This window comes from Gorilla gorilla, chromosome 2, assembly GCF_029281585.2.
Source record: "Gorilla gorilla gorilla isolate KB3781 chromosome 2, NHGRI_mGorGor1-v2.1_pri, whole genome shotgun sequence".
Classification (NCBI taxonomy): Eukaryota; Metazoa; Chordata; class Mammalia; order Primates; family Hominidae; genus Gorilla; species Gorilla gorilla.
In genome coordinates this window covers 130695243-130719254 of record NC_086017.1, presented here as the reverse complement: position 1 = coordinate 130719254, position 24012 = coordinate 130695243, and the positions used below count along the sequence as shown (strand labels likewise).

General features: G+C 36.9%; 1 protein-coding gene across 2 annotated transcripts in view; it reads left to right on the top strand.

Moving 5' to 3' along the window:
- The window catches only part of GSK3B (glycogen synthase kinase 3 beta), a 273914-nt gene that overhangs the window by 237240 nt on the left and 12662 nt on the right, over positions 1–24012 (top strand). For both annotated transcript variants that reach the window (XM_019024078.4, XM_031009212.3), the window contains one exon: positions 14620–14718. In XM_019024078.4, the coding sequence (XP_018879623.1) occupies positions 14620–14718 (99 nt within the window). The remainder of the gene's footprint in view (positions 1–14619; positions 14719–24012) is intronic.

Here is a 24012-nt window from a genome sequence, read left to right as displayed (position 1 = left end):
TGACAATGTATCTAGTCATCCAAGAGCTCTGATGGAGATGTACAAGGAGATGAATGTTGTTTTCATGCCTACTGACACAGCATCCATTTCTGCAGCCCATGGATCAAGGAATGATTTCTACTTTTATGTCCTGTTATTTAAGAAATGCATTTCATAAGGCTGTAACTGCCATTACATAGTGATTCCTTTGATGGATCTGGGAAAAGTAAACTGAAAACCTTCTGGAAAGGAAAGGATTCACCATTCTAGATGTCATTTGGAACATTTGTGATTTGTGAAAGAGGTCCAAATATCAACATTAACAGGATTTTGGAAGAAGTTAATCCCAAGCCTCATGGATAACTTTGAGGGGCTCAAGACTTCAGTGGAGGAAGTCACTGCAGATGTGGTGAAAATAGTAAGAGAACTAGAATTAAAAGTGAAACCTGAAAAGTGACTGATTTGCTGCAGTCTTTATGATAAAACATGAATGAATGAGGAGTTACTTCTTATGGATGAGCAAAAAAAGTGATTTCTTGAGAAGGAATCTGCTTCTGGTGAAGCTGCTATGTTGAGATGACAACAGAGGATTTAGAATATTCCATAATCTTAGTTGAAAGCAGTGACAGGGTTTGAGAGGGTTGACTCCAATTTTGAATGAAATTCTGCCAGGGTAAAATGCTATCAAACAGCCTTAAATGCTACAGAGAAATCTTTTGTGAAAGGAAGAGTCAGGCATTGTGACAAACTTCATGGTTGTTTTGTTTTAAGAAATTGCCACAGCCACCCTAACCTTCAGCAACCAATATCCTGGTCAATCAGCAGCCATCAACATAAAGGTATAAGACCCTCCACCCACAAAAGATGATTCGCAGAAGGCTCAGGTGATCTTTAGGATTTTTTAGCGATAAAGTATTTTTAAATTAAGGTATATATGTGGTTTTTTTTAGATGTAATGCTTATTGCCCACTTAATAGACTATAGTGTAGGGTAAACTCATCACTTACATGCAGTGGAAAACCAAAACATTTGCATGACTCACTTTATTGTAGTGGTCTAAAACTGAGTCTGTAGTATCTCCGAGGTATTCCTGTATCTTCTAAGGTTATTCTCAAATTACTGTGAACTCTGAGGTGAGTCATAATGGTTTTTAGACTTATTATTTACAATAGCCATGATAAATTTACATAGGATAGGAACTCTTGATGTGTGTAGGACACATCAATAGAATTGATGTCAGAATTATTCTTCAGTACTTTCTAAGTAATCTAGAAGGGTAAAATTTCCATGTAATCAGGTATACTCGTCTGGGCAATGAAATGCTAGGTAGGCCAGTGGAGACACACCACAGGGAGAACTTGAGAAAATTTATGAGTGGACTAAAAGGGGGCAGGTAAGGTTTAGTTCAGGTAACTACAGCAGTAATGACAAATAATGAGTGACTGTATTCAAGATTTTAGGCTCTAAATTATCTATTTTATATAAGAATTTTTATTGTTTTGCCTGAGATTATTTGGTCCACCCTGCTACTTTGGACGTACTCTACTGGGGAAAATGTAGAGTGGTGTAGGAACAAACAATCAAACACTAGTATCTTGAATGAAAGTTCTGTGTGTAGTTTGGACAGATGTACTTACAGAAGACCAGAACACTGGTGGTATATGATATATAACCAAGACAATAAAGAAATGCAACATTGCAGGAGCAAAGAGTAAGTCAGACCTAAAGCCTAGCTCCCTCTAACTACACAGGTGTAGACCTTGGTCAACACACTATCCCTACCTGAGTTTCCCCATATAAATAAATGAGATTGTTGAATTAAAGGATATTCAAGGACATATGCATCTTCAAAATTTTAATTATAAAAATGAATTGACTCCAGAAAGATAAAGAAAAAATGACAAAGCTAAAAATGTAGACCACAGTAGGATTGAGATACAAAATCATGATATAAATAAACATAGAAAAATGTAGACTGGTTCCCCCAGAATCAAAATATTAGCAGTATTATTATACTTTAAGTTCTAGGGTACATGTGTACAACATGCAGGTTTGTTACATGTGTATACATGTGCCATGTTGGTGTGTTGCACCCATTAACTCGTCATTTACATTAGGTATTTCTCCTACTGCTACCCCTCCCCCTCCCCCCACCCCACGACAGGCCCCGGTGTGTGATGTTCCCCACCCTGTGTCCAAGTGTTCTCATTGGTCAATTCCCATCTGTGAGTGAGAACATGCAGTGTTTGGTTTTCTGTCCTTGCGATAGTTTGCTCAGAATGATAGTTTCCAGCTTCATCCATGTCCCTACAGAGGACATGAACTCATCCTTTTTTATGGCTGCATGGTATTCCATCGTGTATATGTGCCACATTTTCTTAATCCAGTCTATCATTGATGGACATTTGGGTTGGTTCCAAGTCTTCACTATTGTGAATAGTGCCGCAATAAACATACATGTGCATGTGTCTTTATAGCAGCATGATTTGTAATCCTTTGGGTATACACCCAGTAATGGGATGGCTGGGTCAAATGGTATTTCTAGTTCTAGATCCTTGAGGAATCGCCACACTGTCTTCCACAGTGGTTGAACTAGTTTACAGTCCCACCAACAGTGTAAAAAGTGTTCCTATTTCTCCACATCCTCTCCAGCACCTGTTGTTTCCTGACTTTTTAATGATCACCATTCTAACTGGTGTGAGATGGTATCTCATTGTGGTTTTGCTTTGCATTTCTCTGATGGCCAGTGATGATGAGCATTTTTTCATGTGTCTGTTGGCTGCATAAATGTCTTCCTTATGACTACTGGATACATAACAAAATGAAGGCAGAAGTAAAGATGTTCTTTGAAACCAATGAGAACAAAGACACAACATACCAGAATCTCTGGGACACATTTAAAGCAGTGTATAGAGGAAAATTTATAGCACTAAATGCCCACAAGAGAAAGAAGGAAAGATCTAAAATTCACACCCTAACATCACAATTAAAAGAACTAGAGAAGCAAGAGCAAACACATTCAAAAGCTAGCAGAAGGCAAGAAATAACTAAGAGCAGAACTGAAGGAGATAGAGATGCAAAAAACCCTTCAAAAAGTCAATGAATCCAGGAGCTGGTTTCTTGAAAAGATCAACAAAATTGATAGACCGCTAGCAAGGCTAATAAAGAAGAAAAGAGAGAAGAATCAAATAGACGCAATAAAAAATGATAAAGGGGGTATCACCACCAATCCCACAGAAATACAAACTACCATCAGAGAATACTATGAACACTTCTACGCAAATAAACTAGAAAATCTAGAAGAAATGGATAAATTCCTAGAAACATACACCCTCCCAAGACTAAACCAGGAAGAAGTTGAATCCCTGAATAGACCAATCACAGGCTCTGAAGTTGAGGCAATAATTAATAGCCTCCCAACCAAAAAAAGTCCAGGACCAGACAGATTCACAGCCAAAATCTACCAGAGGTACACAGAGGAGCTGGTACCATTCCTTCTGAAACTATTCCAGTCAATAGAAAAAGAGGGAATTCTCCCTAACTCATTTTATGAGGCCAGCATCATCCTGATACCAAAGCCTGGCAGAGACACAACAAAAAAAGAGAATTTTAGACCAATATCCCTGATGAATATGGATGCAAAAATCTTCAATAAAATACTGGCAAACTGAATCCAGTAGCACATCAAAAAGCTTATCCACCACAATCAGGTGGGCTTCATCCCTGGGATGCAAGGCTGGTTCAACATACGCAAATCAATAAACGTAATCCATCATATAAACAAAACCAGAGACAAAAACCACATGATTATCTCAATAGATGCAGAAAAGGCCTTTGACAAAATTCAACAGACCTTCATGCTAAAAACTCTCAATAAACTAGGTATTGATGGGACGTATCTCAAATTAATAACAGATGTTTATGATAAACCCACAGCCAATATCGTACTGAATGGGCAAAAACTGGAAGCATTCCTCTTTGAAAACTGGCACAAGACGGGGGTTCCCTTTCTCACCACTCCTTTTCAACATAGCGTTGGAAGTTCTGGCCAGGGTAATCAGGAAGGAGAAAGAAATAAAGGAAAAGAATTAGGAAAACGGGGTCAAAATGTCCCTGTTTGCAGATGAGATGATTGTATATTTAGAAAACCCCATCATCTCAGCCCAAAATCTCCTTAAGCTGATAAGCAATTTCAGCAAAGTCTCAGGATACAAAATCAATGTCAAAAATCACAAGCATTCTTATACACCAATAACAGACAAACAGAGAGCCAAATCATGAGTGAACTCCCGTTCACAATTGCTTCAAAGAGAATAAAATACCTGGGAATCCAACTTACAAGGGACGTGAAGGACCTTGTCAAGGAGAACTGCAAACCACTGCTCAACGAAATAAAAGAGGACACAAACAAATGAAAGAACATTCCATGCTCATGGATAGGAGGAATCAATGTCGTGAAAATGGCCCTACTGCCCAAGGTAATTTATAGATTCAATGCCATCCCCATCAAGCTACCAATGACTTTCTTCACAGAATTGGAAAGAACTACTTTAAAGTTCATATGGAACCAAAAAAAGAGCCCGTATAGCCAAGACAATCTTAAGCAAAAAGAACAAAGCTGGAGGCAGCACGACTTGACTTCGAACTATACTACAAGGCTACAGTAACCAAAACAGCATGGTACTGGTACCAAAACAGAGATATAGACCAATGGAACAGAACAGAGCCCTCAGAAATAATACCACAATCTACAACCATCTGATCTTTGACAAACCTGACAAAAACAAGAAATGGGGAAAGGATTCCCTATGTGATAAATGGTGCTGGGAAAACTGGCTAGCCATATGTAGAAAGCTGAAGCTGGATCCCTTCCTTACACCTGATACAAAAATTAATTCAAGATGGATTAAAGACTTAAATGTTAGACCGAAAACCATAAAACCCCTAGAAGGAAACCTAGGCAATACCATTCAGGACATAGGCATGGGCAAGGACTTCATGACTAAAACACCAAAAGCAATGGCAACAAAAGCCAAAATAGACAAATGGGATCTAATTAAGCTAAAGAGCTTCTACACAGGAAAAGAAGCTACCATCAGAGTGAACAGGCAACCTACAGAATGGGAGAAAATTTTTGCAATCTACCCATCTGACAAAGGGCTAATATCCAGAATCTACAAAGAACTTAAACAAGTTTACAAGAAAAAATCAACCCCATCAAAAAGTGGGTGAAGAGCAGTATTATTTTTAAATGCCCAATAAGTTTATTTTTTAAATTGGATTTGAAAAACTTGGTAATGCCTCATTTATTGCATTTCATTAAGAATAGAGTTCTGGGCTGGGTGCAGTGGCTTACACCTCTAATCCCAGAACTTTGGGAGGCGGGGGTGAGCAGATCACATGAGGTAAAGAGTTCGAGACCAGCCTGGCCAACATGGCAAAAACCCGTCTCTACTAAAAATACAAAAATTAGCCAGGCGTGGTGGTGGGTGCCTGTAATCCCACTACTCAGGAGGCTGAGGCAGGAGAATCGCCTGAACCCAGGAGGCAGAGGTCACGGTGAGCTGAGATTACGCCACTGCACTCCAGCCTGGGCAGCAGAGCGAGACTCTGTCTTAAAAAAAAAAAAAAATAGAGTTCTGAATATAAGATTTTCAAGTACATCACTAGAACTTTAAAAATATTAACACTTTGCTAGATAACTTCTAAAAACACCTGTACTATAATGTAGTTCAATAAAAGCATTCAGACATTTTTTGGTGAGTGGTATAAATCGGAAGGATCCCAAAGTCATCATGGCTTTCAGCAAATATCATATTATGTAGTCCTCACATGAAACATCACCAGTATTACCAAAACAGTATCAGTAAGCCTTGTAATTTGCTTACTATTTGTCTGATTTTCTAATTAGTTTAGCATTAGGAACATGGCCAGGAATTTCCTGGGCACTTTGGAATTGTTACCAAGGAGAGAAGCAGTTATGATGTGGTTTATTCATTCATCTACAAGGAAATATATACAAGTAAGTAAGCACCATTAGAATTCAGAAATGTGTGAGAGCAAGGGACATCATCCTAGCATTTGAATTATTGCCCAAAAAAATACACAAATGTAATGGGGGCACTCCATTATTAAGTCATTTAAACGTTTTTGTGAATAGAGAGAAATAGCACTTTTAACTGTATAGACAATCACTGACAATTATTATATGTAATAAGAGGGCTGGTACACACATGAGGAGGTCAGACTTCTTGTAGAAGAAAAAGAATGTCTGCTTATTTTAGTAACTCCTTTTTGGAGATCTGCAGGGTGAGCTCCTTCAAAGCTAGTAAAGGAGGAAGATTCCCTTTTATATAATGACTGCTAAGTATTTTATTACATCACTGTAAGAGGAGATCTAGTCAGTAGAGGGGTTGATTTCTTCCCTCTGGTTCACACATTGATTGCTGCTCTCAAATTTGTCCTCATCTTTCACACAACAGTTTGTACAAACACGTTACCACTAGCACCTACCTGCCCCCTCAGAAAACTAGGAAAGTTCTTACCTGTCCCATTTTATCAATGAATTTGGGGATCTTGTACTTGGAAGAGTAGAAACTTTTAAGGGAAATTTCAGATTTTACCAACTAGATGTAGGTTTCATTTTTCCATTGGAAAAGACTGCTTTATCAGGCATATTTGAGTTTATTCAGTTTGTCTTTTCATGGGAATTTTTCTTCTGTGTTTTGCAGTATAAAACAATGCAGCAAAATTTAGTTAAATGGATTTTGTTAACTTTTTGGTTGATTCATATCTATTTTTAAACTCATTTTGCTTTTGTTTAAATTGTGCATTAAAATGTTTAATTATGGAACACATAATTATTGATGCACCATCAAAACATTTGTAGTTTTCCCTAATAAACTATGTGGCCTTTTAATGAATAGTTTTCATGACATCTTCAGTTGGCTGAAGAAATTTTTATCACATTAATTTTTCTAAAGTTTTCTGGAATTTCTTGCCGTTTTGTTTTAAACCATGTCTCTAGGTAACACAGTCTATCTTTTATCCTTCCTATTTTTCATTTTCCTCTCACTTCTCCAGAGCTGTCCCACTTCATTATGGACCTTTTTGTTCTTATCCCCCTACTCTCAAGCTTAGCACACATATCTAGTAAATAAATATTACCTTACATTTCAATTTCAATGTCTTCAACCCTCCTCTGCCTTCAAGAATACATACACTGTGTCTGATCCTAACAGGTGCTGTTACTTTGCTGTTCCTATCCTCCAAAATACCACCATTTTTTCTATTCTTTCACTGCAGTTTATATTCACCCTCACTGACTCCATTTCCTTATCACTCATTGCCATGGGTAGACAAAGTGATTGGAAGTAGGTAGTAATGGTTGGGATTAAAAAAAAACATTTTGAACTGGTTGAGATAGCCCCATAGAAATGCCCATAGTCTGTCCCCATAAAAAGTGTGGACTTACGGTGGCAAGAATAGGACTATAGCAAGAGTGCAAGGAGGCTTCCTCACAGGGAAAAGTTGTAAGTAACAGTTAACAACCTCTTTGAAGTAGAGAAGACTGAACAGATGAAAGCAATGGATTTTAAGGATTGCCTGTAATTAAGGAAGAGAAGAACAACAATGGGGTGTAGAAGTTGGAAGGATGTAGAAGTAGTAGTGATTGTTCATTTTAGAATTCTTAACTTTTAGGTTCTTGCCTGAAAAAGGTTCACAAAGTACCCCCCTTCACATCTTGGACCCCACCCTCACCCGCACTTCGTGTCTTTGGGTGTGGCAAAGCCTCCGAGATCGCAAATCTTTTCCATTTCTTGTCTTCTTAATTTCTTCACTTTTTTTCCCCTTACCCTTCATTAGTTACCCCTCTCTCCTTATCTAAGGCCAAAATGACAGTCTATTTACATACATACATACATCTATAGATTTACATTACATACATCTATAGATTTACATCTATAAAACTATTTACATAGTATTTACATTGTATTCGGTATTATAAGTAATCTGGAGATGATTTAAAGTATATGAGAGGCTCATGCACTAGAATTGCGTGAACCCAGGAGGCAGAGGTTGCAGTGAGCCAAGATCACATCATTGTACTCCAGCCTGGGCAACAGAGTGAGACTGTCTCAAAAAATAAAAAATAAAAAAATAAAGTATATGAGAGGCTCTGTGTAGGTTACCTATAAATACTACGCCATTTTATGCAAGGGACTTAAACATCTTTGGATTTGGGTATCTGAGGAGGGTCTTGGAACCAGTCCCCCAGGATACCAAGGGATAGCTGACTATACATTACATATTCTTGTCCAGACTAAGACACAAAACTGCTGTGGCCTTCAACTGGCATTCAGATACACAGAAGGATAGGTGATGTGGTAAAAGAGAGTAAATATATGGGAGAAAATGGACAGCATGGGCCATAAGGAGAGGGACCACAGACCATTGATACTCAGTTTATTTTAAAGATTATTTTTAACAGCTTTGTCAAAATGTCTTATTAAAAACTCCGGTCCTCTTTTCATTTTTAGGTTTATTTTAGGTATCGGGCACATGGTTATTGAGATGTTTTCATTTGAGAGTGCCCCTGTCCTAAGTGGTTGCCTATCTTGCCAGATTGTTTTTTCAGTTGTTCTTGTCAATTTCTGTTGATCAGACAAAGGACAGTTATCTTTTTATCTCCCTATCCTGGGACCTTACACATTTCATGTTCAATATTGTTGGATGGATATGTGGGTGGGTTGATGGATGGTTGGATTTTAAAGAAGCCTTTCTATTGTAGATGATTTTAATTGAGAATGGTAAATCTGAATTTCTTTAGAATAAAAACCACATGTTAATACTTTTTTTTGTACCTGGAGCCATAAAGTTTTCAGCCATCACAATTGCTAGGAATTATTTTGCTTTCCTGCATATAAGATTATGGGTTAAAATTGAACTGACTTGAAGTAAAATGGCATAGGAGCTTTCTGTTCCTTAGTGAGAACCCAAATAGCTACCAAGTCTGACTGTGAGAAAACAGTATCTCCTAGAACCTGATAATTAGGGCAGTATCTTCAACTGTCTTCCCAGGCAAGACTATTTGATGAGCTGGACTAAATTTTCTCATTTAGGGGAAAGGAAAATGAATAGTTTTCTCAGTTTTAAGCTTTTCCTTTCATTCATTTTTAATAAACCTTAGCATCAATTTATTGCTTTTCTTTACCACAATCTGATATCATTTAGTATGTAATTCAGTACAAAATTTAGATGTTTAGGTACTGATTTGAATAAATATTATTGGCAGGGGCTTTGCACCAGAAAACATTTTAAAACTACTACATTAAAAGTACAATTTCCCTTGCTAGGGTCTTAGAGGAAGGGATTAATGTAGAGTGACTGCTTGCGAGTTTGGTGTTTCCCTTTGGGGTGATGAAAATGTTTTGGAACTAGAGGAGATGGTTATAAACATTGCGAATGTACTAGATGCTGAATTGTGCTGAATTGTACACTTTTAAATGGTTTATGTTAACATAAATTATACCTTAATTTAAAAAAAAAAAAAAGCTTTTCTTGAACTTTTTAAAATTCATGCCGTATCTGTGAATTGCCAAAGTGTGTGCTGTAGCTCAGAGGATAATGTCCTCCTGTAGCTTGTTATGGTTATGATTGTTCCTTCAAACTGTGACACATATTAGAGTGAAAATTAGTACTTACAGGCTAAATACTTAAGTAACAAGCATAAACCAGGGTTATCCCAGGTAACTCGGAGAACAGTCACATTACCTAAAACTAACAACAAATGCTTTTATGTACAAGCTCGCTACCACTACTTGCTACAGAACTTGATTCTTCAAAGAAGTAAGTACAGTTGACAGAGACAGCTTCGCCCATGCAGATAAAAAGCCTATTTCAAACTTGTAAAAAGTAACAAAAATAATCTTACTGAGTAAAGAATTGGATAAAGACATTTTCAGTTTTAATAAAAGCAGTGACACTTTAAACAGATGTTTCTCAAATCCTTTTTCCACTAGTGTCTAGATAAGTCTTATCTGCCATTGGCTCATAAACAGTTGGGTAGGTTGGTCAGTACATCCAGTTGTACATACATACACATACAGACACACATTCTCATTCATATTCTCTTTGCTATGACACCACCACCTTTTAAAAACATAAAGAATATGTTTGTACAGTATTTCCTGTAGTCAAATATTGCCATAGTAGGACAGGAAAACCTAATATATTTAAATCAATGAAAGATGCAGATATGTCTTATTAATATACCTACTCCAAAACTTTGGCCACATCTTTCCCTGAGATATTTTTAGTTCTCAGACATAATTTTAGTAGATAATGCCTTTGTTATATATCACAGTACTTCTATGGGCTTTTTCTATAAGTTGATTACTAACTCATTTAGCTAGTTTGAGATATAGGTTTGTCATGTGGGTTTTTTTTTCCCCTGTTAAACTGGTAGGGTTTGTTTTGTTTTGTTTTGTTTTTGAGACGGAGTTTCGCTCTTGTCGCCCAGGCTGAAGTGCAATGGCACGGTCTTGGCTCACTGCAACCTCTGCCTCGCGGGTTCAAGCAATTCTCCTGCCTCAGCCTCCCAAGTACCTGGGATCACAGGTGTGTGCCACCACGCCAGGCTAATTTTTGTATTTTTTTTAAACTTATTCTTTTTTTATGATTATTATTATACTTTAAGTTCTGGGATACATGTGGAGAAGGTGCAGGTTTGTTACATAGGTATACATGTGCCATAGTGGTTTGCTGCACCCATCAATCCATCATCTACATTAGGTATTTCTCCTAATGCTATCCCTCCCCCTTCCCCCCTACCCCCCAACAGGCCCTGGTATGTGATGTTCCCCTCCCTGTGCCCATATGTTCTCATTGTTCAACTCCCACTTACGAGCGAGAACATGCCATGTTTGGTTTTCTGTTCCTGTGTGTGTTTGCTGAGAATGATGGTTTCCAGCTTCATCCATGTCCCTGCAAAAGACATGAACTCATTCTTTTTTTATGGCTGCATAATATTCTGTGATGTATATGGGCCACATTTTCTTTATCCAGTCTATCATTGATGGGCATTTGGGTTGGTTCCAAGTCTTTGCTATTGTGAATAGTACTGCAATAAATATATGTATGCATGTGTCTTTATAGTAGAATGATTTATAATCCTTTGGGTATATACCCAGTAATGGGATGGCTGGGTCAAATGGTATTTCAAGTTCTAGATCCTTGAGGAATTGCCACACTATCTTCCACAATTGTTGAACTAATTTACACTCCCACCAACAGTGTAAAAGCATTCCTGTTTCTCCACATCCTCTCCAGCATCTGTTGTTTCTTGACTTTTTAATGATCACCATTCTAACTAGTGTGAGATAGTGTCTCATTGTGGTTTTGATTTGCATTTCTCTAATAATCAGCGATGTTGAGCTTTTTTTCATATGTTTGTTGGCCACATAAATATCTTCTTTTGAAAAATGTCTGTTCATATCTTTCGCCCACTTTTTGATGGGATTGTTTGTTTTTTTCTTGTAAATTTGTTTAAGTTCCTTGTAGATTCTGGATATTAGCCCTTTGTCAGATGGATGGCAAAAATTTTTCTTATTCTGTAGGTTGCCTGTTCTGATGATAGTTTCTTTTGCTGTGCAGAAGCTCTTTAGTTTAATTTGACCATTTGTCAATTTTGGCTTTTGTTGCCATTGCTTTTGGTGTTTTAGTCATGAATTCTTTGCCCATGCCTATGTCCTGAATGATATTGCCTAGGTTTCCTTCTAGGGTTTTTATGGTTTTAGGTCTTACGTTTAAGTCTCTAATCCGTCTTGAGTTAATTTTTGTATAAGGTATAAGGAAGGGGTCCAATTTCAGTCTTCTGCATATGACTAGCCAGTTTTCCCAACACCATTTATTAAATAGGGAATCCTTTCCCCATTGCTTGTTTTTGTTAGGTTTGTCAAAGATCAGATGGTTGTAGATGTGTGGTGGTATTTCTGAGGGCTCTGTTCTGTTCCATTGGTCTGTATATCTTTTTTGGTACCAGTACCGTGCTGTTTTGGTGACTGTAGCCTTGTAGTATAGTTTGAAGTCAGGTAGCATGACGCCGCCAGCTTTGTTCTTTTTGCTTAGGATTGTCTTGGCTATACGGGCTCTTTTTTGGTTCCATATGAAATTTAAAGTAGTTTTTTCTAATTCTTTGAAGAAAGTCAGTGGTAGTTGGATGGGAATAGCATTGAATAATCTATAAATTACTTTGGGCAGTATGGCCATTTTCACCATGTTAATTCTTCCTATCCATTAGCATGTAATGTTTTTCCATTTGTTTGTGTCCTCTCTTATTTCCTTGAGCAGTGGTTTGTAGTCCTCCTTGAAGAGATCCTTCACATCCCTTGTAAGTTGTATTCCCAGGTATTTTATTCTTTTTGTAGCAATTTTGAATGGGAGTTTGCTCATGATTTGGCTCTCTGTTTGTCTATTATTGGTGTATAAGAATGTTTGTGATTTTTGACATTGATTTTGTATCCTGAGACTTTGCTGAAGTTGCTTATCAGCTTAAGGAGATTTTGGGCTGAGGCGCTGGGGTTTTCTAAATACACAGTCATGTCATCTGCAAACAGATAATTTGACTTCCTCTTTTCCTATTTGAATACCCTTTATTTCTTTCTCTTGCCTGATTGCCCTGGCCAGAACTTCCAATACTATGTTGAGTAGGAGTGGTGAGAGAGGGCACCCTTGTTTTGTGCTGGTTTTCAAAGCGAATGCTTCCAGCTTTTGCCGGAAACGTTCAGTACCGTATTGGCTGTGGGTTTGTCATAAATAGCTCTTACTATTTTGAGATATGTTCCATCAATACCTAGTTTATTGAGTGTTTTTAGCATGAAGGGCTGTTGAATTTTATCAAAGGCCTTCGCCACATCTATTGAGATAATCATGTGGTTTTTGTCATTAGTTCTGTTTATGTGATGAATTACGTTTATTGATTTGCATATGTTGAACCAGCCTTTCATCCCAGGGATGAAGCCAACTTGATCGTGGTGGATACGCTTTTTAAAGTGCTGCTAGATTTGGTTTGCCAGTATTTTATTGAGGATTTTTGCATCTATGTTCATCAGATATGTTGGCCTGAAATTTTCTTTCTTTCTTGTGTCTCTGCCAGGTTTTGCTATCAGGATGATGCTGGCTTCATAAAATGAGTTAGGGAGGATTCCCTCTTTTTCTGTTGATTGGAATAGTTTCAGAAGGAATGGTACCAGCTCCTCTTTGTACCTCTGGTAGAATTCAATTGTGAATCCGTCTGGTCTTGGGCTTTTTTTGTTGGTAGGCTATTAATTACTGCCATTGGTCTATTCAGAGATTCAACTTCTTCTTGGTTTAGTCTTGGGAGGGTGTATGTGTCCAGGAATTTATCCATTTCTTCTAGATTTTCTAGTTTATTTGCATAGAGCTGTTTATAGTATTCTCTGATGGTAGTTTGTATTTCTGTGGGATCAGTGGTGATCTCCCCTTTTTCATTTTTTATTGTGTCTATTTGATTCTTCTCTCTTTTCTTTATTAATCTGGCTAGCAGTCTATCTATTTTGTTAATCTTTTCAAAAAACCAGCTCCTGGATTCATTGATTTTTTTTTTAAGAGTTTTTTGTATCTCTGTCGCCTTCTGTTCTGCTCTGATCTTAGTTATTTCTTGTCTTGTGCTAGCTTTTGAATGTGTTTGCTCTTGCTTCTCTGGTTCTTTTAATTGTGATGTTAGGGTGTCAATTTTACATCTTTCCCGCTTTCTCCTATGGGCATTTATTTAGTGCTATAAATTTCCCTTTAAACACTGCTTTAGCTGTGTCCCAGAGATTCTGGTATGTTGTGTCTTTGTTCTCATTGGTTTTGAAGAACTTATTTATTTCTGCCTTAATTTCATTATTTACCCAGTAGTCATTCAGGAGGAGGTTGTTTAGTTTCCATGTAGTTGTGTGGTTTTGAGTGAGTTTCTTAATCCTGAGTTCTAATTTGATTCACTGTGGTCTGAGAGACTGTTTGTTATGATTTCTGTTCTTTTGCATTTGCTGAGGACTGTTTTACTTCCAATTATGTGGTCGATTTTAGAGTAAGTGCAGTGTGGTGCTGAGAAGAATATATGTTCTGTTGATTTGGGGTGGACAGTTCTGTAGATGTCTATCTACAGAACTTGGTCCGGAGCTGAGTTCAAGTCCCAAATATCCTTGTTACTTTTCTGTTTCATTGATGTGTGTAATACTGATAGTGTGGTGTTAAAGTCTCCCACTGTTATTGTGTGGGAGTCCAAGTCTCTTTGTAGGTCTCTAAGAACTTCCTTTATGAATCCGGATGCTCCTGTATTGGGTGCATATATATTTATGATAGTTAGCTCTTCTTGTTGCATTGATCCCCTAATTTTTGTATTTTTAGTAGAGACGGGGTTTCACCATGTTGGCCAGGCTGATCTCGAACTCCTGACCTCAGGTGATTCACCCACCTTGGCCTCCCAAAGTGCTAGGATTACAGGCGTGAGCCACTGCGCCCGGCCTAAACTGGTAGTTTAATGCAGAATCTTATTTTCACTCTTAGCAATAAAATAGTTTTGCATACATAGTTAAGAGTGGACTCTAACATTTGTGTCTTAACCTTCTATAGAACTGTCAAGTAATCCACCTCTGGCTACCATCCTTATTCCTCCTCATGCTCGGATTCAAGCAGCTGCTTCAACCCCCACAAATGCCACAGCAGCCTCAGGTAAGAACGTTCTAAGTCTCTTCTATAAAAACATATTCTGGGCTGGGCATGATGGCTCACACCTGTAATCCCAGCACTTTGGGAGGCCGAGGTGGGTGGATCACCTGAGGTCAGGAGTTTGAGACCAGCCTGACCAACAAGGTGAAACCTTGTCTCTACTAAAAATAAAAACTTAGCCAGGTGTGGTGGCAGGTGCCTGTAATCCCAGCTTCTGGGGAGGCTGAGACAGGAGAATTGCTTGAAACCGGGAGGCGGAGGTTGCATTGAGCCGAGATTGCGCCACTGCACTCCAGCCTGGGCGACAGAGCAAGACTCCATCTCAAAAAAAAAAAAAAATTCTGTTTTTCAAAAAGATATGATTACCTTTCATTTCATTTGATGAATATGAACATTTAATATCTTTTACATATCAAAAACAGCACAGCCAAATGAGTAAACCTGAATAAAATTTTTTGCTTTATTTCCAAAAAGCATAAAACAAAAGCACCCACCCAGGTACCTTATATATAAGATATAAATATCTTCTGATAATGTTAAATTCTGTCATCTTAGTGAGAGGATCACTCGAGGCCAGGAGTTCAAGATCATCCTGGACAACATAGTGAGACCCCATGTAAAAAATAAAAATAAACTTAAAAAATCTTTGAAGTTACGATTTTTACATAATTTCAATAGGAAATCAAATCAAATGAGATGTTTATAGCTGAAAACATATAAATATATTGTTACTGAAAATAATACACTTTTGTTTTTTTCCCCTCGAATGTAAATTGCAGTAGTATACTTGAGAGGCAAATATTTTCAAGAAGTATAAATTATAAGTTTATACTTATATTTAATCATTTTTTAATCATTTGAAATGGCTAAAACTGCAATGCAAATATGTTTAACTGAGATTTAGATCAGAATGTGACAAGACTCTTATATACCAAAAAAAAATTATTCACGGGTTAGAGCTAGGGTGTGCTGCTGGGCCTGAAGCCAGCTAATGGTGGGGCCTGATTTAGTGAGAACCGGTGTCCTTGCAAATATTCTGAAAATATCCAACCCTTAAGAGTGAAGTGAAATTCTTCCAAATAATGACTGGATGCTTTTAAAACTTAAGAGTTTTAAGTTAGAAACATAATAGGTAGCACAGTTAGGGGCTCAGAATTTGGCACCTTTTTTTTCTCTCTCTCTCCAAAAAGCTAATGGCAGGAGCTGACTTCATTTTCTTTAAATAGTCTTGAACTGAGTTGGATCAGATCCATTTTTGCCTAAGGGTATTTATGCTGCAGGAGATAAAATCTTTCATTACTAGTTCTTATTATTAAACAGTAAGGTCAAAATCCATGTCTCGTTGTTTGATGGTGTTGTTTCTGTCTAATCTTAAACTTTTAAAATGTTGCTAATAAAGATTTAAAACATTTCATTCTAGTTCATGTTCAGGAAAAGTCTGGAAAGAAAGATCTCTTTTCTTGTTCCAAGTTTATCAGCACATGCTACCTTGAGAAAGTAATTTGAACTTTATTAGTTTAATTAGTGTCTTATTCATTTTCCCAGTCTGTAAAATGGAGTGGCAATTTCTTTAGGACAACATTTGTCTTTACTTGTCTTTATTTGTCTGTACTTTAGGACAGCATTGCCACTCCATTTTACAGATTGAGAAAGTGTGCTGAAATCTGCTTTAAAATTTTTAAGGTAAAAAGATTTTTTAAAAGTATGACCTGTTTAGAATCAAGACAGAATTGCTATAAGCCATTAACAAATTTAATACTGGCCCAGGTTACGTTAATTGTTCACAACATGAAAAAGGCCCTAACCCTGAACTAACACATTTACTTACTGAGCTCATTTCTACAGTTTTACTAGAATGGCTTTACACTGTGTATAAAAATGAGTAGGTTTTGAGCAGTTTAAAGTAACTTTCTTAATGCAAGATAGCGAACTAATTAATGATTGTGACTTATGTTTTTGAGCAAATTGTCTGCTTAGTAGGAGCCTAGTATAACCTGATTTTCATGTTGTTTTGATACATGTTACAGCAAACTGAGTAATAATAATAATAATAATTTACATGTGTATATTTTTACAGCTATAGAAATCAGATTTCAACATAAAAATAGAAACTGACATTGAACTTTGACTCTGAGAGTTTACTCCAAAGTTGAATTGGGGTATGGGGAAGTTAATAGAGGAGTAGTAAGCTGAGGTCAGAGCTAAAATTAGTTTAGAGAAATGCATGCCTTGAGTACCTTAATAGTTACCGAAGAGGATATTTCAGATATTGGTCTGAGCTAAAGTAAATAAAGAAGTGTTATAATTCTGTTAAAATTTCCCATTGTTCATTAGATTGAAAGCACACTGGTGGCTTAGAAAAAACGGTGTTTCTGGCCCTGCTGTTTAAGAAATATTTCTCCTTTAGGGCCTCAGATTTGGTACTGAAAGAGATACAGTAAATGAACTTAACATCATCATTCTAACAAGAAATGTGAGTTTCAAATAGATACTTTTTTTTAAAGTTCCCCTTATTGTAACCCAAAAACAGTTTAACCACAGTATAGTTAAACAGTTTTCTATGGCGATGCAGTAGTGAAGGCCCAAGTATGTCACCAAACATACTTCAGGAAATGCTGGTCTAGACCAAGTGATTGATTGCTTGGCCTTCCAGCTGCCTGTAGTTTAAGATTCATGTATGTTTTAAATAAGAATTTGTCAGTGTGAGTTACATTCTTTTGTAAGACCTTAAAATATGTATGTCCTCGGCCAGGCGCGGTGGCTCACACCTGTAATCCCAGCACTTTGGGAGGCTGAGACAGGCGGATCACCTGAGGTTGGGAGTTCAAGACGAGCCTGACCAACGTGGAGATACCCTGTCTCTACTAAAAATACAAAATTAGCCGGACGTGGTGATGCATGCCTGTAATCCCAGCTACTCAGGAGGTTAAGGCAAGAGAATTGCTTGAACCTGGGAGGCGGAGGTTGCAATGAGCCGAGATTGTGCCATTGCGCTCCAGCCTGGGCAACAAGAGCAAAACTTTGTCTCAAAAAATAAAAAAATAAAAAAAATTCTCGGCATCAGACATGTTTTTTCTAAAAAGCCATGTGGAGGGCAGGATTGACATCCATCCTCTTATGACAAAAGAACCTATGACTTTTCTTTCCTCGATAAATGGACATGCATCTCTCCACACAGACAGAGTGAGGGACTGCTAAGCTACAGACATAGCCGAAGCTTTCCTCACAAAGCATTTCAGGGTCTGCTCCAGAGTACAAAATAAATAAATAAACTATTAAACTATAAAGCTCTAGACCTTGAATATCTGAACCTGGAAATATTTCAAATTTAAATTTTCAAAGAATTTCTAATCACCCACCTAAGCTACATCACCACGGTAATATACCCCCACATAACCTGGGGAGAATTAATTATAATATGAACCCCTAAGTAACTAAACTAGTTGTCATACTTGATTTAAATCAGTGTAATGGAGCACATAACATCAAAATGATTCGTATCTTAGAGGTGGAGCCACTTTTAGTTTATGACAGTCATATCAACAAGAAGCAAAATAATACTTAAATAATACTTAACCTGTTTTCAGTAGCCTGAGAATGTGCCTCCAAATCATCTAAAAATGACCTTACATCACTAAAATACAAATTCAAAAGAGTACCATAACTGAATTATCATCTGATCTGTTAAAATACCATTCCTGTTGTTGCTCAGCATCATTGCAATTCAGGTACTGTCAAGTATATTTGTGTCTAGAGCAAGATCATCAGAATATAGAGGCTCCTAGATAAACTGCTTGGGACACTTTTTATGTTGCTTATAGCTGGCTTAAACAAGAATGGAGTTTTCTGACATTTGTGTAGACCTGGAAACAAAGCTCAATCCTAAAGTATGTGGAATAAAAGCAGAAAAACAAAGCATATTGACAAAGATGCCATCAACCATTATCATACTGACTATATTATGGTGAAATAAGCTTTGAATTTTAGTCAGTTACTGTTGTTAGCCAAAGCTGTTAAATGGCTTTCAGATATTTAAGTCTTATTAAATTTTAAATACATTATAGGCAGAAATCTAATTCTCTATATTGCTGCTTCTGAAAAAGCAAAAGAAAATAGACATTTTCATACCCAGATTGTGGCCTAAAATCATACTGTGCTAATTCTGGGAATATATAATTGTTCTCTGTCATCACCAACAAACTTTGACTAGTACAACAAAATATCACAATTCTTTCTCACCTTCTTTGAAAATGGTAAAGATGGTGCAAATATTAAGTTTGAGGACATTAACACTGAGGGAACTGTTTTTGCAGATGTTTCAACTTTCCTTTTGTTGTATTCTGCAACTGTATGTGAGCTGATAAAAACTTGTGGGAAAGCATTATAGTATAAAACAAGAGCTGTCAGAATTCAGAATTTTTAGTTCAGTAATTCCACTTTAGGGGTTTTAACTTCAGGATAAATCTATTGGAAAGAAAAAGGCTATCATGTACAGAGAGGGGAATCACATAATATATATAATCATAAATCATATAATAAAAAAGTATGTATTAATATATAACAAAAAGGAGAGCCAATGTAACCTGAATGGTCAACAGTAGGAAATTGTTTTAATACATTGTGGAATCTCCATTTTTATGTAGCCATAAAAAACAATTTTCATGAAGCTTGTGGACATTCATGGAAATACTCATCCTAATTTATGTAGAGAAAATTTTAAAATCTCATGAATCTTGTTGGTTACTATTGTCAAAATGTGTATTTTCATGTGGATAGGGACTAGACAGAAATATACAAAACTGTAAACTGTTGTGCTAAATTAGTGGGTATGGATGTTGATTTTTTTCCTAAAAAACATTCTTTATAAGTTGCTTTTAAAATGCTTTAGTATCTAGAGACATTATTGTTCATCATGGCTCTGATTGACATGAGAATCTCTTGAAAATTACCCATAGTACTATCAATTCCTAAAGTATAATTTCTTTGTTTCTTTTTTTGAGACAGAGTCTTACTGTTGCCCAGACTGGAGTACAGTGTGTGATCTCAGCTCATGTAACCTCCAACTTCTGGGTTCAAGTGATTCTCATGCCTCAGCCTTTCAAGTAGCTGGGATTACAGGCGCGCACTACCATACCCTGCTAATTTTTTGCAATTTTAGTACAGATGGGGTTTCACTTTGTTGGCCAGGCTGATCTCGAACTCCTGGCCTCAAGTGATCTGCCTGCCTTGGCCTCCCAAAGTGCTGGGATTATAGGTGTGAGCCACTGTGGCCAGCCAAAATTCATAGTATAATTTCTTATGTTGACTGAAATATATATATATATATATGTGAATGGTCAACGTAGGAAATGTTCAACATTTATATATATAAAATATATATTTATATATAAAATATAAATATATATTATATATGTCTTATTTTGTTTGTACACCCAGTCATCTCATTCACTCCATTTAGGAGACCATTCATCTGGAACATCTAAAGTAATAAATCTCAAGACATTATCGTTTTCCTAATCAAATACAAACCATTTTAGAGAGCATCTGCTCAGATGAGTTGAATGTGAGATGTAGGGAATTTCAACTAGAGCAGTTTTCTGGTTTTATCTGTTTGGTATATTGGTCATCAGCATAAAGTTTCTTTCAATGCAATGGTTCTGCTGTTAAAAACCACGGATTTCAGTTCACCTTTCATTATCTACCGAGAAGTGATCATCTATCCCATGGTTATGTATATTCAGTAATAGATATTATTGCAAGAATGAGCACCTTTTTATCTTTGCATCACTCTATTAGAAAAGTTTGGCCGGGTGTGGTGGCTCACGCCTGTAGTCCCAGCACTTTGGGAGGCCGAGGCGGGTGGATCACAAGGTCAAGAGATCGAGACCATCCTGGCCAACATGGTGAAACCCCGTCTCTACTAAATATACAAAAAAAAAAAAAAAATTAGCCGGGCGTAGTAGCGGGTGCCTGTAGTCCCAGCTATTCGGGAGGCTGAGGCAGGAGAATGGCGTGAACCCGGGAAGCGGAGCTTGCAGTGAGCCGAGATCGTGCCACTGCACTCCAGCCTGGGCGACAGAGCAAGACTGCTCTCAAAAAAAGAAAGAAAAGTTTATCCTTTTTTCACCCTGAAATTTATTTCTGTATGCCTTCTTCCAGTCAGCGATTCTACTATGAAATTATAACAGAACCATCCAGATCCTTCCATGTAAAAGTCCTTCAAATGTTAATGATAGCTAACTTGCCCTCCATACTAATGACAGCTTTAAATCCTAATCCTGGATTTGTTCTAAAGTATTAGGGTATTGGATTTTCTACCCAATTGTATGTCATCTGTACATTTCACAAACATGTCAGTTTTTTACCTCTATCCAAGCAACTAATAAAACATATCAAAGAGGACAAGGCAGAGCCTACTAGAAATGTTTTGCCTTTATTCAAGTTACTGATAAATTCATTGGAACTGGGCTGGGTTTCCTAGAGATTACTCTTCTGGTGGTCTCTTAGTGATTGGTCATTCCTCTTCGTGACTGGTCATTCCTCTTGTTTGCTTAACTACAGACCAACCTTTAAAATGCCCATTTATATGAGGAGGTTATAAAAAGCACTTTGTAAAATGCTTCATTGTTTTAAGAAAACTTTCAGCCTTTTTCCATTAAAAAAAAAAAAGTAACCATATCAAAGATGGAAATCAAACCGTTGTTTTTAAGACGGGGAAATTTCTAGTGCCTAAATATCTGTAAGCTGTGAGTTTCTGTAATCCGTTTTAGATTTGTTTCTTGGACTATAGATTGTGAGTTTAAAGACATTTGAAATTTTTGATTGCCCTCACCTTCCTTGGGGCACATTTTATTTATTAGGATTTTTATTATATCTTTTCAAGTTGAAAACCCTTCTAACAGAAGGGGGAGTCATGATAACATTTGGATGAGGTCTGTCATTTTACGTGGTCTGCAGGCTTAACTTGTCTTCATCTTGGTTTGAAAAGCTCTTACTGTTACTTTATTTGCATTGAGATTATTTGCAATTACTTGATCAAAATTTTGTTTATGCTTTTCTATTTCTTGTTAGTTATTAGCCTCCTTTGAAGACTTTAGCCACAAAATCATACCTATTTGTTCTTCAAACTTCTAAAAATTCATTTGGCTATAGTCTCGTTCAGATTTTGCTATGGCTAGTGGCCCCTTTGTCTTACAATTACAATTATTTTCACCCCAGAATTCCTGTTACCTACATACCAGCCAATTCTTTTTAGTTGGGCAGAATTAAACACAGAATAATTTCTGTCATTGTTTGTTTCTACTGTTTTTGAGAGGTGAAATGTTAAGCAAATTGTCAGTTTATTAGATGCTTGCTTTTCTAAAATGACAGTTACCATCCCTCATCCTTTCCCCAGGTACTACTAATATTATTCCTGGTCTTTGGGCCAGTTTTACAGTGTACATTGGGAAAGCTGTGTTCATATTCTGTCTAGTGTAGAAGCTGCAGTGCATGCCCTGTTGTTCCTCTTTGTAAATTTGTTCTTCCTGTTTTCTCTTTATCTTAACCCAAATAGATGTTAAATTTCATAAAAGTCTGCAACTTTTTAAAAAAAAACAAAAAAGCAGGCATTTTTTCTATCAAGAACATATAGTGTATAGTTATTTTAGGAAGTAAAAATTGCCTCTATTCTACTTTCAAAGATAATCACACATAACATTATGTTTTAGTCTATATATGAATGGGCAGAGAGACATGTTTTTTAAAAAATGGGCTTAGGCTATTTAGAGGGTGAAGGTATAGACTATAGTATTCAGCCAATATCCTAAGGCTATACCATAATTTCTTATTCTTGGACTTTTGGTTTGTGTCGAAGATGGGGTTTTTTGTTTTTGTTGTTCTGAAAAATGCTTTGAAGATATCTTTGCATAAAGCTGTACTTATTCTTCTAAATTTTTAGAAGTAGAGTCAAAAAGTATAAAGAATTTTAAAGTTTAATGTCAAATTGCTTTCCAAAAGTTTGTTCCGCTGTCAGTTCATACTCCCCACTGTCAGTACAAGTACTTTTCTATTCCCCCATTGCCCCACGTCCTCATAGAGTGGGAGTAGGGGAAGTACAGTGTGCATGTGTGCACATACACATTTTTAGGTGTTACCAACTTGGTAGCCAATTAATATGTGCATCTTTTTTAGGTACAGTGCTGCATCCGTTTCCTCCTGTTGGCTCTGCATCTGAAATACAGACTTCCATTTTGAACTATACCATTTTGACAAATTCACTGACACCAATGAGATTGTATCTACCCCATGTTAGGGTTTCAGGTTCACTTTGTGAGTTTGTATATAGATACCTAAAATCAAACCAGCTTAGTCGTTATTCTCACCAGAGCAGTCCTAGACATCACTTCTAGAAGTTCTTGCTTTCTGTGCAAAACATGTTCTCTCCTATCAAGTCAAAAATTTTATCTCGGTTTTTCCCCTCCTCTAAAAGTAATTTAAAATCCGGATTAAGTTGGAATTCCCTATCAGACATTTTTCCGTGTGTCCCTGAAGTGTTCCTCAGTTCCTTGCCTGAAGTCACCTACTTTTATTTATATGTCCCTTTTTTTTCTTTATTCCTAAATTAAGCATTTTAACTTAAAGGAACAGTGAAAATGTTACCTGTGTGTCCCCATGACCTTCAGTTTTCTACCCTGAACAGCCAAACTTCTTAAATACAATGTGCCCTGCCCCTGAGCTCACAGGGAACTGAGACCTCTCAGCTACCAGCAGATCAAATATAAACAGTCTTATTGACAGGTCTTCCAGGTATCCTGGTGAATGGGGTTGGCTCACAGGCATCCAAATTTTACTGCTATTTTTATAATCACTGAAGGCTACCTTAGTGTTCTGTGCCACATCTTTTCCTTGCAGGTGTGCTTTGATTTCATGAGTGTAAATTATAATTTCAAATTAAATGTAAGTTTAGGGTATACTTTGATTCTCTGTGAATAATTATCTTGTTTGTTAATGTGCCAGTTAATAACATTAATATCTAAGACATAGTTTTACAGTAGAAGCATTTCCACTTGGAACAGCTTGAGTAGGAACATCCTGAGTTAGGTACACAGTATAAATGATATCTCCCAGGCTGTTAATTTTATCTTCTAGAGAGATTGACCTGTCATAAGACATTTCTAACTATTATAGAAAGAGGATACCTGATAAGTAGAAACACATAAAATGTGCTTGGAAGAGATTGTTATTGGGCAAGAGCATAGTAAAGGAAATACGGGAATAAAAATATACCTGGCGGGGTGCAGTGACTCACACCTACAA